This window comes from Colobus angolensis, unplaced genomic scaffold (assembly GCF_000951035.1).
Source record: "Colobus angolensis palliatus isolate OR3802 unplaced genomic scaffold, Cang.pa_1.0 Scaffold52, whole genome shotgun sequence".
Taxonomy (NCBI): domain Eukaryota; kingdom Metazoa; phylum Chordata; class Mammalia; order Primates; family Cercopithecidae; genus Colobus; species Colobus angolensis.
In genome coordinates this window covers 4,733,193-4,747,355 of record NW_012118710.1, presented here as the reverse complement: position 1 = coordinate 4,747,355, position 14,163 = coordinate 4,733,193, and the positions used below count along the sequence as shown (strand labels likewise).

At 49.9% G+C, this 14,163-nt stretch overlaps 2 protein-coding genes across 2 annotated transcripts in view; one reads left to right on the top strand and one right to left on the bottom strand.

The window, feature by feature from the left end:
• The window catches only part of ASH2L (ash2 (absent, small, or homeotic)-like (Drosophila)), a 45,779-nt gene extending 42,120 nt beyond the window's left edge, over nt 1–3,659 (top strand). The window contains exon 18 of the mRNA XM_011960701.1: nt 3,322–3,659. The gene's annotated coding sequence lies outside the window, so the exon portion shown is untranslated. The remainder of the gene's footprint in view (nt 1–3,321) is intronic.
• On the bottom strand, nt 3,231–10,994 carry STAR (steroidogenic acute regulatory protein). The gene is made up of 7 exons (XM_011960707.1): nt 10,493–10,994; nt 8,249–8,362; nt 7,812–7,939; nt 5,861–6,019; nt 5,535–5,719; nt 4,797–4,890; nt 3,231–3,969 (listed from the first exon to the last, which is right to left on the bottom strand). The coding sequence occupies exons 1-7, from the start codon at nt 10,554–10,556 to the stop codon at nt 3,856–3,858; spliced, it is 858 nt and encodes a 285-aa protein (XP_011816097.1). The 5' UTR covers nt 10,557–10,994; the 3' UTR covers nt 3,231–3,855.
• Nucleotides 10,995–14,163: the final 3,169 nt, after the last annotated feature.

Genomic DNA, 14,163 nt, shown 5'->3' with positions numbered 1-14,163 from the left:
TTTTTTTTTTTTTTGTTTCTGTTTTGTTTTATTTTGTTTTTTTGAGATGGAGTCTCGCTCTGTCACTCTGTCACTCAGGCTGGAGTGCAGTGGCACAATCTCAGCTCACTGCAACCTCCGCCTCCCGGGTTCAAGCAATTCTCCTGCCTTGGCCTCCTGAGTAGGTGGGACTACAGGCACGTGCCACCACACCTGGTTAATTTTTTGTCGTATTTTTAGTAGAGACAGGGTTTCACTGTGTTACCCAGGATGATCTCGATCTCCTGACCTCATGATCTGTCCACCTCAGCCTCCCAAAGTGCTGGGATTACAGGCGTGAACCACCGCGCCCGGCCTGTCTTCCTTTTTCAATACATCAGTCTTACAGCAAAGACAGCCTTCCCAAGATTGCCCAAAGACTCTCCTGCATTTACGTCTCTATTTTGGTTAATAGGTAGAGTGGCTCACCACATGGAGGGTGACATGCTGCTGCAGAGTCACCATGTTAAGCCTGTGGCTCTTCTGAATATCTTGTCATTTTCCTGTTTAAGAGAGTTCCCACACTTCAAGACAATATTGGTATTTTAACATAGTAGCATTGACTAATATATTTGTCTCCTCATGAATCACCCAGACATGTTGATTTGGCCACTCCATATCTCTGAACAGGAAAACTTGTACAGGTCGATTGTGATTGGAGGCTGAGGCTCAGCCCTAGACACCTATTAATGCATGAGCTGGTCTTCAAGGGCAGACCTGGTTATAAAGCTTCTAGGTCATCGGAGTTTGAGGGACTCCAAGAAAATAAGGGTGGTGTTATTTAGAGGAAGCTGAATGTTAATTCTTTGTAATAGAAATTACCATATTTAAGTTGTATACCCACTCTCCATCTAAATTATAAAATTAGCTTTCTGTGTATATTTTATTTTCACAAATCAAAAGTTACAGGTAATGATGTTCTTCTCAAACATCAAAAGTGTATGTGTGTTTTAATACAGTTCATTTGAAGGGGTCGGAGAATATCTGCTCTTCACATAGTCCTATATAAAATAGTTTCTGTAATCAGATCAACAGTGATAACTTGTTTTATTCCAGTGGAAAATTAAACAAGTGGAAAATATCTCCACAGAGACCAGAAAGGCACAATTACATAGTTTGAAAGAGGCAATTAGAATCCAGCAAACCAGTGGGTTTGTTAAAAGCCCATTTCTTGACTGTCAGCCTGTTCTCTTGAAACTAGAATATATGTTGCTTTAAGATACCTTTAAACAAGTAACTGTTTTCTCTTAGCTGGTAGTGGATGATAATTCCATTTGAGAAATACTTCTCTACACCTATCCTCTCTCAACTCTGAGGCACTTAGATAAACAATAATTTTATCCATGCCAAAAATAAACTAAGAAACAATCTGAATAAATTATAATAAATACCTCTACTAGTTGTAAAATTTTAATACCTCAATAAATACCACAGTGTTCCCACTAATGCTGTTTTTTAATTTAGTTTGTCATAATTTGGTTTCATCAACTCCTTTGTCTTTTTTTTTTTGAGATGAGGTCTTACTATCTTGCCCAGACTGGTTTCGAACTGCCCTCCAGCAATTCTCCCACCTCAGCCTTCAGAGTAGCTGGCATTGTGGGTGGGCACCACCGTGCCCAGTTCCTGCTTTCTAATAAATAAGCCAGAGCTCTGTCTCCAAATGGTGCAAATCATCAGTGCTGTTAAAACAAGAATGGAAAACCTTCAGGTGGTGATGGTGATTTTTTTCATCCTCCCTACCCTCCCATCCCTGTGTGTGTGTGTGTATAATTTTGTGGTTTTTTTCGTTTTTTTTTTTTTTTCTTTTTTAGACAGCCTCGCTCTGTCGCCCAGACTGGAGTACAGTGGCTCGATCTTGGCTCACTGCAACCTCCACCTCCTGGGTTCAGGCGATTCTCCTGTCTCAGCCTCCCAAGTAGCTGGGATTACAGGCATGCACCGCCACGCCCAGCTCATTTTGTATTTTTAGTAGAGACGGGGTTTCTCCATGTTAGTCAGGCTGGTCTCGCACCCTCGGGCGATCACCTGCCTTGGCCTTCCAAAGGGTTGGGATTATAGGCGGGAGCCACCTCGCATAAATTCTCTTGACTTTTGGGAAAGGGAATTTGCTTTCACCATATTACCCCTTCTTCCAGCCACTTCTCCCAAAATACTAAACTTGAGCCTATTTAAGCAGAGAGGTTGCCAGCACCAAACAAAGTTGACAGCTGTGGAATTATCTTACTAATAACTGGCATCATAAATAACAGAAATGTTAACTAATATTGTTTATTCTCTCATATTTGGCACTGTCTTTCATTTTAATTAGGTAAATAAACATTCTCAGTTATAATCTTCCTCTTCCAGGGCCCATTAATCAGCTATTGCTTATAGAATTCTTTAAGAACTCGCTGGGCACAGTAGCTCACGCCTGTAATCCCAGGACTTTGGGAGGCTGAGGTGGGTGGATCATGAGGTCAGGAGATCGAGACCAGCCAGACCAACATGGTGAAACCCTGTCTCTACTAAAAACATTAGCCAGGCATGGTGTCGGGCACCTGTAGTCCCAGCTACTCGGGAGGCTGAGGCAGGAGAATGGCGTGAACCCAGGAGGCGGAGCTTACAGTGAGCCGAGATTGTGCCACTGCACTCCAGCCTGGGTAACGAAGCAAGACTCTGTCTCAAAAAAAAAAAGAAAAATTTAAAAATTCATGTAGGTTGTGATTATGGAAATTAAATTTTTATGAAGGATCCTGGTAAGAGTCTAAATAATTGAATTGCATAATTTCCCAGTAGTTCTTTTCCTTTTAATGAGCCTGTCTAATTTAGTTTGACTAATTGAAAGCTTTGTCCAGGACTCCTCTAGTGTGAAGTTGTAATCTACTAGCATAGATTTTTTTTTTTTTTTTTTTGAGACGGAGTCTCACTCTGTCACCCATGCTGGAGTGCAGTGGCACAATCTCGGCCCACTACAACCTCCGCCTCCCGGGTTCAAGGGATTCCCCTGCCTCCCAAGTAGCTATGACTACAGGTGTGCACCACCACACCCAGCTAATTTTTTGTATTTTAGTAGAGACGGAGTTTCACCATGTTGGCCAGGATGGTCTCGATCTCCTGACCTTGTGATCCAGCCACCTCGGGCTCCCAAAATGCTGGGATTACAGGCGTGAGCCACCGTGCCCAGCCGCATAGATTTTTTTTAACAGTACAATATTAAAACATACAGACTGATGTTTTGTGTGAATTATGATTCTTTATTCTGACTGGTGCCTATGGAAGCAATAGGGAAACCTGTCTACTAATTAGTTTTGTCTTTTTCCATAGAGAAAGCTTGGACTATATTTCTGGAAGGCACCCACTGTGGGGCGCTGCTTGTTCTGTGGTGTTGCTGTGCAGTGAACGGGAGGAGCAGAGGGCTGCAGGAGACACTCTGAGATTCTGCTTTGTACACACGCACTGCCAGCGCATGGCATTCTTGAGCCCATAAAGCAAGACTTCTCAGGCCCTGTGGTTAGCATCCCCCACACCCGTATCAGCCACTAGCATTTTAAAGATGGTTTTAGGTGGGAATGTAAGGGACCAGAAAAAGAGTTTTACAATTATCTTAGGGGCCTTAACCTTCATGTCATAGCTAATCGGTGAATTAAATTACCTTTTAATCCAAGAGCCTCATCCCTATTTTCTTGGTGCTAAAAACTTTTACCAATCTGAATCCTAGTGTCATACTCTAAACACTAACCCCACCCATCCCACTGTCGCCAGATGGCGATCTTAGACTTGCAGACTTCCAGCAGGGATTCTCCTGATGAGCATGCATACCAGTGCAGCTGGGCACACTGGGGAATAGCAGGCTGGTCTTCAACACCTGGCTTCAGAGGCAGGGTGGGACTCCAGGTGCTTGCGCAGGTGGTTGGCAAAATCCACCTGGGTCTGGGACAGGACCTGGTTGATGATGCTCTTGGGCAACCACCCCTGCAGTAGGAGGTAGGAGAATTTGGCCATCTTGTGGGTTTTGGCCCACTCTAGACACTCTGCCCTATCACAGACAGGCTGCCAGGGGCTTGGTCTTCAAGCTCTGTTAATAGTTGCAGCCTTGGGGTTGCCTGGTCAAGGGCGGGAGGACTGCATTGCTGCTCTGCTGTCATGACTTTCAGAAGCACAAGACTAGCCAACAAGATGTTTCAGCCTGGTCTTCCCAGCTGTGTGACCGTGAACAAGTTATATTGCCTTTTTCACCCTTCAGATCTCTGGACCTAAGTTTCCTTCTTTCTAAAATGGTAACTACATATAGAGTTGAACTTTACTATGAGACAGAAGAGGGCCGGGCACAGTGGCTCGCACCTGTAATCCCAGCACTTCGGAAGACAGGCAGATCATGAGGTCAGGAGTTTGAGACCAGCCTGGCCAACATAGTGAAACCCCGTCTCTACTAAAAATACAAAAATTAGCTGGGTGTGGTGGCACACGCCTATAGTCCCAGCTACATGGGAGGCTGAGGCGGAAGAATCGCTTGAACCCAGGAGGCAGAACTTGCAGTGAGCCGAGACCACACCACTGCACTCCAGCCTGGGTGACAGAGTGAGACCCTGTCACCAAAAAAAAAAAAAAAGAGGGAGCCATCACAGGCTTTGGAGATGGTAGAGTAGCAGTTAGGCCATCACTCAAGGCCCTTCCCTGTCTTACAGCCTGTGATTCTATCAGAATAGAAGAGGATTCTTTCTGTTGCATGGGGGGGGATGGGAAGAGCCTGTTTTTCTCACTACCACCTGCCCTCCGGATCCCCCTCTCATGCCCTTCACCTTGAGGTCGATGCTGAGTAGCCACGTAAGTTTGGTCTTCGAGGGACTTCCAGCCAGTGGGTGAAGCACCATGCAAGTGGGACCGTGCTCCGCCCTGGCAAATGGAGAAGTCAAGTCAGGAGGACAGTTGTGAGTTCTCTCTTGCACTGGCTGCTTACACCAGTACCACAGATACACGTTTCTACAGTACCTTGCTTTTCTAAGTTTTATCAGGGAAGTGCCCTTTGCAAAGGGTAATTATTTGGCAATTGGCATGGTTACCAGCTCATCAGAACAAAGGCTGCTTGTAGCTGGAGCAGCCCCTGAGGCCTGTTGTGCCCTTTAGTTGCTGGATTACAGGGAGGTCAGGGAAAGGATTCAGGCTGGTGGCTGGGCTGGGGCCTTGGGAAATTCAGGAGGCCATGGTGTACTGAGTGCAATGGATTATTTCAATATTTTAGTCGACATTACAGCTGTACCTGAGCGTACCAGCTGAACCTCAGCCCTTCCCCATGCTTCAGCAAATGATTAAGTTCTTAAACTTTCTGGGAGGGTCAGGACAAGCTGTTTGGCTGTCGAAGTAGGGCCTATCTTGTCTTTGTCCCTCCTTTGGTAAATAAGTATGTTCTTTTGTAGAAGGAAGCCATGGGTGCACCAAGGGTTGGTTTCTTGGAGCTGGGGATGCAGTCCACATGCTTGGGTGTGCACCTGCAGGCCTGTGTTAGAAGATGGGGGTTTGGAACCTGCCGCCCGTATTACCTGATGACACCCTTCTGCTCAGGCATGTTTCCGAAGTCTGTGGCCATGCCAGCTAGCACACAGGTGGATCCTCGGCGCTTGGCACAGCGCACGCTCACAAAGTCACGGGGCCCCACCAGGTTTCCTGCTGCCTCTGTAGCCATCTCGTGAGTAATGAATGTATCTTTTCCGATCTTCTGCAGGACCTGCCAGGCCATGGGGAACCAGAATCACGACTCAGCCCGTGTTGGGATAAGCACCCCCCACAGCTAGGGGTCCTCTCTTTGATACAGCATTCACACTGGGCTTTCCTGGGCCCCTGCCACCCGCACCTGGACTTTGTTCACCTTGATCTCCTTGACATTGGGGTTCCACTCCCCCATTGCTTCCATGCGCTCCACCAGCTCTTCATAGAGCCTTTCCATGGGCTGGTCCACCACGACCTCCAGCCGGAACACCTTGCCCACATCTGGGACCACTTTACTCATCACTTTGTCCCCATTGTCCTGTCAGAGAAAGGAGCCGCAGAAGGTGGTTAGACAAAAATATTCTTGGCCAGGCACGGTGTGTCACGCCTGTAATCCCAGCACTTTGGGAGGCCAAGGCGGATGGATCACAAGGTCAGGAGTTTGAGACCAGCCTGGCCAAGATGGTGAAACCCTGTCTCTACTAAAACTACAAAAATTAGCCAGGCACGGTGGCAGGCATCTGTAATCCCAGCTACTTGGGAAGCTGAGGCAGGAGAATCGCTTGAACCCGGGTGGTAGAGGTTGCAGTGAGCGGAGATCGCGCCACTGCACTCCAGCCTGAGTGACAGAGTGAGACTCTGTCTCAAAAAAATAATATATATATATATATATAAAATATATGTATATTCTTAGCCTAGGTCTCATAGGTGATACAAGGCAAGGTGGGGAGGGGTACAGCAAAGGAACTCCAAGCTGAACACGAGGAAGCCTGGAACTGTCCTAAGATAGAGTCAGTAGTCATTGTTGCCATGGCCTTGTGCATTTGCTGACAACTGGAGGAAGTTACCTGCTGCCACTGGACCCTTTTAAAGATTTCTTGTTTTTTTGAGACACAGTCTTGCTCTATTGCCCAGGCTGGAGTGTAGCGGCACAATCACGGGTCACTGCAGCCTCAACCTCCTGGGCTCAAATCCTCCTGCCTCAGCCTCCCAAGTACCTGGGACTATAGGCATGCACCATTACACCTAGCTAATTTTTAAATTTTTTGTAGAGATGAGATCTCCCTGTGTTGCCCAGGCTGGTCTCAAACTCCTAGGCTCAGGCAGTTCTCCCATCTCATCCTCCAGGTGTGAGCCACTGCATCCAGCTCCCCTGGACCCTTTGCCTTGGTGGGGAATGATGGTGGTATGGGTAGGTCCAACTGAAAAGACTCTTACTTGACTTCAGAACTCTTAAACTCTTACTTGACTCAAAGATCCCAAGAGAGAAACCTGGGAATAGGAAAAGTGGTTTACACCAGCTTGATTAGATACATAGAATGTTGAATGGGATCTTCAAGATTTGTTTTAATTCAGTACCTCATTCCACACCAGAAGAATGTGAGGCCAGAGAAGGTCAGTGATTGGCCCAGGGACCCTTAGCTAAGAGCAGTGCCGACCTAAGTCCCAGGTTCCTTGACTGCCAAACTAGTAGTCTATTAACTCCGTTACTCTGAGAACTTAGGGAAGGAGGGGTTCTACCTGAACTTTGGGTAGTGGGCAGCATGTCAGCTTTTGTTGAAGGTAAAGCCACCAAAATCTCCATAACAGAGCTGCCAGCCTTTACCGTGAACCTGGTTACTGTCCCCAGTGATGGGTCAGTGCTCAAGCGCAGAGAACCCCAGAAGGCTGTGGACCACTCTGTGTTCTAGTCCAGGCCTGTTGTAGAGTGAGCCCACATCACCCCTGCCAGCCCAGCCACATGTGGGCTGACAGCACAGACAGTGCACTTTGGCGTCGTTGGGATATCTGCCCCAGGGCGATGAGGCCTCACTTGCACTTGGAGTTCCCCTTGCATGGTCTCTGCCAAGTGGGTGCACAATGCAATCCTATTCTATAGCTAAGGACACAGGAATAGTGTTTCTCAAATAGGACTCTCCAGGGTGTCTTTTCTGGGGGAAGAGCATTATCTGAGGATATATTCTCAGGAAAAGAGAGTTCTCAAGTTAAAACCACTTGCTACCCAGTGACTGCTGCATGAGACAGGAATTCTGGGAAGAACAGTAACCCCAGCTGGCCTTGAGGATGGCAGTAGAGCATGGAGGAACCACAGGCTTCTCCCCCACGCTTACCTGCTGGCTCTCCTTCTTCCAGCCCTCCTGGTTGCTAAGGATGCCCAAGGCCTTCTGCATGGCCTCCTCCCCCTGCTGGAGATAGGCCAGCTCCTGGTCACTGTAGAGAGTCTCTTCCAGCCGAGAACCTGGGTACACAGCCAAAGAGAGACAGAGCTTCCTTCTTCTCCCAGCCTCCACCAGCTCTCATCCCTGGAGCTCTGGGTCTGCTCATTATTCTGAAGAGCCTGGACTAAAGCCATAGGGGCCAGCCTGCTGTTCGAGTTAGACACAGCCACCACAGGTGACCGGAGGGGGATCTGGCCTTGAGGAACTCTAGGCTGGGAACGTCCTTTCAAAATGAAGGAAGGGCAGGAGGGGAGCCCAGGCCACACGCACCACATCACCTCCCGGGAGCCTCCTGCCAGCCCCAGGAGCCCAGAAGCCTCAGCACTTACCAAGCAGAGAGCTCCGTCGCCGAACCTGGCTAATCCACGTGCTAGGGTTGGGGCCCCCCAGGGCCCTCCGGTTCAGCTCCTGGCCGATGGCGATCACAGCCTGTTGCCTCAGCCCTGCAGAAGGGAAGAACCCTTGTCTAGGAGCTGGAAAGCCCCTTAGAGATGGACCATTCCACCCCCTCATCTTGTCACAAATTAGGAAGTTGGCTTGGAGAGGGCAGTGACTTGCTCAGGAGCACACAGGATTCTAGCAGGGATCTGAACTACAGCCAGGCCCCCAACTCCCACCGCAGTGCTCCAGGGTCCAGAAATCTGCCTTCCATCTGGGGTGGTCAGGCCTGGCCCTGCCTGGAGACGGGCTATACCAGAGCCTGCTGGAGTTTCTGTCCCTAAAAGGGGGAGAAGCTGTGTTCAAACAACCAGAAGAACCCTACTTCATAAGGAGAATACAACTCCTGAGGTCTGTGTGCTTGCATGAGTCTGTGAGCTTGCATGAGCTCTGTGTGCTTGCGTGAGTCTGTGGTTACATGAGTCTGTGTGCTTGCCTGAATCTGCTTGCATTGCATGAATCTGTGATTGCATGAGGTCTGTGTGCTTGCATGAATCTGTGCTTCCATGAGTCTGTGTGTTTGCATGAGGTCTGTGTGCTTGCCTGAATCTGACTGCATGAATCTGTGCTTCCATGAGTCTGTGTGCTTGCACGCCATAAGCTGCTCTGTGTGCCCCTGGATTCTGGGCCAGGGAAGTCCTGTCCATCTAGTGAGGACAACCCCACTGCCAGCTGCAGAGCTAAGCATGGCTTCCCGCTCTAAAGGTAGCTAATTCAATCCAGTGTAATTGGAAAGATCGTGTCTAGACTGACTTGTGTACCCTTCAGTGGCAGCAGGGGATTCAAATGACCTTGGATGCTAATCAGCTCTACAAAAGTAGCTTCTTGTAGCTGGTTTCTGTCCCTTTCTGGGTATTCAATGACAATAGTCTTCCCAGCCCCACCGTCTTCTCTCTTTACCTTGCCCTCCTGTCTTACTCCCATGTCTCTCTTCTCCTCCATCTTTTTTTGCCTGTGAGAGTCAAGTCTAATATTTACTCTGGCACTGTGGGCAAGACTTTCCTGGGTACCCCTGCTACAAGCCTTGTCCAGCTCTGAAGGAAGGCAAAGTCAGGAATAGTTCAAGAAAGATGGCCGGGCATGGTGGTGCATGCCTGTGGTCCCAGCCGCTCAGGAGGCTGAGGCAGGAGAATTGCTTGAACCCAGGAGGAAGAGGCTGCAGTGAGCCAAGATAGTGCCACTGTACTCCAGCCTAGGCAACAGAGTGAGACTCTGCCCCAAAAATAAAATAGGCTGAGTGCCATGGCTCATGCCTATAATCCCAGCAGTTTGGGAGGCGGATCACCTGAGGTCAGGAGTTCAAGACCAGCCTGGTCAACAAGGCGAAACCCTGTCTCTACTAAAAATACAAAAATTAGCCAGGCATCGTGGCGTGTACCTGTAATCCCAGCTACCCGGGAGGCGGAGGTTGCAGTGAGCTGAGATTGTGCCACTGCACTCCAGGCTGGGCAACAGAGTGAGACTCCACCTCAAAATAAATAAAGTAAGCCAGGTGTGGTGGCTCACACCTGTAATCCCAGCACTTTGGGAGGCCAAGGTGGGAGAATCCCTTGAGCCCAGGAGGTCAAGACCAGCGTGACCAATACAGCAAGACTTTGTCTCTAATAAAAATAATAAAAAAATAAATAAATAAAACTAGCTTGTTATGGTGGTGCACGCCTGTAGTCCCAGCTACTCAAGAGGCTGAGGTGGGAGGTCGGTTTGAGCCCATGAGTTTGAGGCTGCAGTGAGCTATGATTGTTCCACTGTACTCCAGCTTCCGTGACAGAGAGCTTGATTCAAACAACAAAGAAAAGGCAGAAGAAAAAAAGAACGAACGAAGGAAAAGGGGAAGGAAGAAAGGAAAGGAAGAAGGAAGGAAGGAGGGAAGAAAGAAAGAAAAAGGTTAAAAATGAAAGAAAAGGAGAAAAAAAGATTGGAGTCCTAGAGGGAAGACCAGAAATTATAGAATCTGGAAGGGATATATCTTAGTAAACAGCCCACTTCTTCAGAGGGGAAAACTGAGATTCAAGAAGGGAAGAAACTTGCCCAGGTTCACCCAGTAAGAGGCACAACTAGGATCAGAATTGGGTGGCCTGAGCCTCATCCGCTGAGAGCTGACCAACCCCTCATTGCCTCCTTCCCGCAGCGCTCACCCTTCATGTTGCGCATGTGTCTGTAGGAGCTCCCGGCGCACAGCTTGAATGTCGCTAGCAGCATTGTTTCCTGGCAAATGTGGCAGTGGTGGGGTCGCTGCCACCGCTGCTGCTGCCTCTTCTCTCAAGAAGTGGTTCTTCGTCCTTCCTGAGCCCCTCAAGCTTCGCCTCTGAGTCCCGCAGCTGCAGCCTGGACCTGGTATTCTGCGTCTTAAATGCCCCCCGCTGAAGGCTGTGCATCATCATCAGGAGATAAAAATGCCATCACTCACTGTGCAAAGGAAGGGGTCAAGGATAGAGCGATTGCCTCACACTGCTGCTTTGGCCGTTTGTGGGGAGCAGGGGGTGGGGGAGGGTGCAGGGGAGAGTGAGGAGGACAGGGCCAGGCTGGAGGGATGGAGGGGAGAGAAGCAGGGGAAGCTTAGATGAAGGCACATAGTGGTTTTCAAGAGTTTAAAGTGTGGATTTCTAGCCCTTGTCTACAGAAACTCCAGGCTCAGCTGATCTGGAATTGAGGCTCAGAAACATGCGCTAAAAAAAAGAGAAAAGAAAAGAAAAAAGCTTCCCTTGGCCAGGCGGGGTGGCTTACGCCTATAACCCCAGCACTTTGGAAGGCCGAGGTGGGCAGATCACTTGAGATCAGGCGTTCGAGACCAGCATGGCCAACATGGTGAAACCTCGTCTCTACTAAAAGTACAAAAAATTAGCCAGGCGAAGTGGCAGGCCCCTGTAATCCCAGCTACTCCGGAGGCTGAGGCACGAGAATCACTTGAACCCAGGAGGCAGAGTTGCAGTGAGCCAAGATCGCACCACTGCACTCCAGCCTGGGCGACAGAGTGAGACTCCATCATAAATAAATAAATAAATAAATACCCAGTGGTTGCAATGCAGGTGTTGTGTGGACTACACACTATGAGAACCACCGTCTCGGGAGAGTGAGCCAGGGTGTTTACCAGGCAGTAGAGACCGTACGGCTGCTGTTCTTCTGGGAGAGGACCCTGAAGTCCACAGAGTGGAACTGACTTGTTCAAGGTCAAACAGCTGGCCAGTGGCAGGGCCAGGACAACAACCCAAGCCTCTGGCCTTCAAGCCATCTGTACACAGTTCCTCCTGTGGTCCCCAGGACGCTGGGCATATTCAATTGTCCATTTATTTACTCATCCATTTATAGAACCACCTTTCCCAAAGTCCTGTTCTGAGTGAGGGTTCCTCTCAGGGGTCTGTGCTGGAGCAAGGATGATCTCTCACTGCTGAGTTGGGGGTGCAGCCCTATCAGCTTACAGCAAAGAGAAGACGAGGGCCTGGGCTACGCCCACACCCTTCCTCACACTTTCCCCCCAGTAGCTTTGTCTGGGTGAGCTGGGCTGGGGGTCTTGGTATGTGCTGAAAGCTTGAAAAGACAGGGCATGGGCTGGGCGCGGTGGCTCATGCCTGTAATCCTAGCACTTTGAGAGGCCAAGGCGGGCAGATCACAAAGTCAGGAGTTTGAGACCAGCCTGACCAACATGGTAAAACCCCATCTCTACTGAAAATACAAAAATTAGCCGGGAGTGGCAGCGTATGCCTGTAATCCCAGCTACTCAGGAGACTGAGGCAGGAGAATCACTTGAACCCGGGAGGCAGAGGTTGCAGTGAGCCAAGATCACGCCACTGCACTCCAGCCTGGGTGACAGAGCAAGACTCTGTCTCAAAACAAAACCAAAAACCAAAAAAACAAAAATTAGCAGGTAGCCAGGCGTGGTGGCAGGCGCCTGTAATCCCAGCTACTCAGGAGGCTGAGGCAGGAGAATTGCTTGAACCTAGGAGGTAGAGATTGCAGTGAGCTGAGATCACACCATTGCATTCCAGCCTGGATGACAGAGCGAGACTCCGTCGCAAAAAAAAAAAAAAGAAAAGAAAAGAAAAGAAAAAAAGAAAAGACAGGGCATTGGGGTGTTCACCCTATAGTCTTTGCACTTTAGGGGCCCTGTCAGGCTGAGCAAGGCCCCGCGAGGCCTCTGCATTTCCCACTCACCCTCACCCTGGCGCAGCATGTGCTGGGCTCTGACGGAATTTCTTCCCTTTACAGTGACCTTGTGGCTGCTTTTAAGCCAGATTCATTGGGCAAGAATATTGGGAGTGGAAAAACTCACACTGGAACTGCCCCTGGCCCAGGCCCTGCTCCCTGTGTGAGGGAGTTCTGTGTCCTGCCACCACCTCGCAGAGGCAGAAGGGAGCCCTAAAAATGGGGAGCAGTGCCAGGGTCCTATGCAGTCTTGCTGTCTCCCCCACTCCAGATGGGGTGAAAGGGACAGGATCTGCTCAGAACCAGGCCTGGCGCTTGGAGCCCATATAGAATAGGGGAGTCATCCCCTCGGCCCCCCATTTCCACCCTGGTGATACAGTCGGGGGATCCTGGGAGCAGAGGCCACCCAGAGGCACTCAGCCCGTTCCTCAAAACCTTCTCCTCCCGGAAACCTTCCCCTCCGGGAAACCTTCCTAGACCATCTTCTGGAATGCTGGCTCCTCCCACCACACCCTTACTGTCAGTATCACTCAAGGGGCTTAGCTCTGGTCCTGATTTGTTGAATGGTTTGTGTGTATTTGCTTGTCTCTTCTGTGGAATTATTTCCCCAAGGCAGGTGCTGGGTCCACTTTCCCCCTTAAACGCTGTCCCCACCCTCAGCACTCACCTCTAGCAGAGACACAGGGGACTCTTGCTCCTTCTCTATTATAACTTTTTTTTTTAATTTTTAAAAATAAAGATGGGGTCTTGCTATGTTACCCGGGTGGTCTTGAACTCCTGGGGTCAAGCCATCCTCCTGCCTTGGCCTCCCAAATGAGCCACTGCACCTGGTGTGCTCCTCCTCTATTGAGTGACCAACTGGGAAAGCAGCTAGGGGTGCAGGTACATCTTTAGACTCAGGAAACCTGCCCAAAAGCATTGTTTCCCCGCCCTCAGAGAGTCGCCAAGAAAGACAGCAGGGCCTCTCCCCCCGCCCGCCAGCCTGTGCGTAGGCCCTCTACCTTTCAGAGAGGAGGTGCAGAGGATGAGCTGGGCAGGTGGGGCGCCAGCTCCCCCAGCTCCTCCCTCTGATCTGCTGGGGCACGTGCCCCTCCTGCACATGTGTGCCTGCAGGCTTGCCTCAGCGAGGTGGGGGGAGTGGGGAGGCAGTTATTATGGGACAGGCCATGCAGATGATGATCAAGGCCCTGCTGCTGCCTTCCTGTGGAGAATTATGGCCATTCTGAAAGGGGTGGAGGTGGTGTGGGAGAAAGAGGATAGAGCCTATGGCTGTGGCTGATGTCAGAGGCTGCCACTGACTCCCGGGGAGGCGGTTGGGAGGTGGTGCTGAGTGACCTCTGCAAGGGCCAAGGCTCTCTTCCTCATCCTTTCCAGGCAGAATGACTCATTAATTCTCTCCATCCCTCAGAGCAGTAAATTGGTGAGAGGGGTCTGGGAATTTCCTCTGGTTCTGGACCATCTGTATCTGGCTCTGCTTTTTGATGAGGGCAGAGCTTCCAAGAAAGAAGGCCAGATGACCACAGCAGGCCATGGGGAAGGAGAGCCAGGGAGCCAGCTCAGGTGGTGTGCATGTGCCATGCGGGAGAGGAAGGCCCCCAGGTCAGGTGAGACAGCCACGGCTTTGGAGCAGAAAAGGGGATTCCAATCCCTTCCTTCCTCCCTCCCT

Coding starts and splice junctions, on each gene's coding strand:
- STAR (XM_011960707.1), bottom strand. CDS start 10,556: ATGCTGCTAGCGACATTCAAGCTGTGCGCCGGGAGCTCCTACAGACAC. Junction 8,363..10,492: donor ACACATGCGCAACATGAAGG/GTGAGCGCTGCG, acceptor TCCCTTCTGCAG/GGCTGAGGCAACAGGCTGTG. Junction 6,020..7,811: donor GGAAGAAGGAGAGCCAGCAG/GTAAGCGTGGGG, acceptor TTTCTCTGACAG/GACAATGGGGACAAAGTGAT.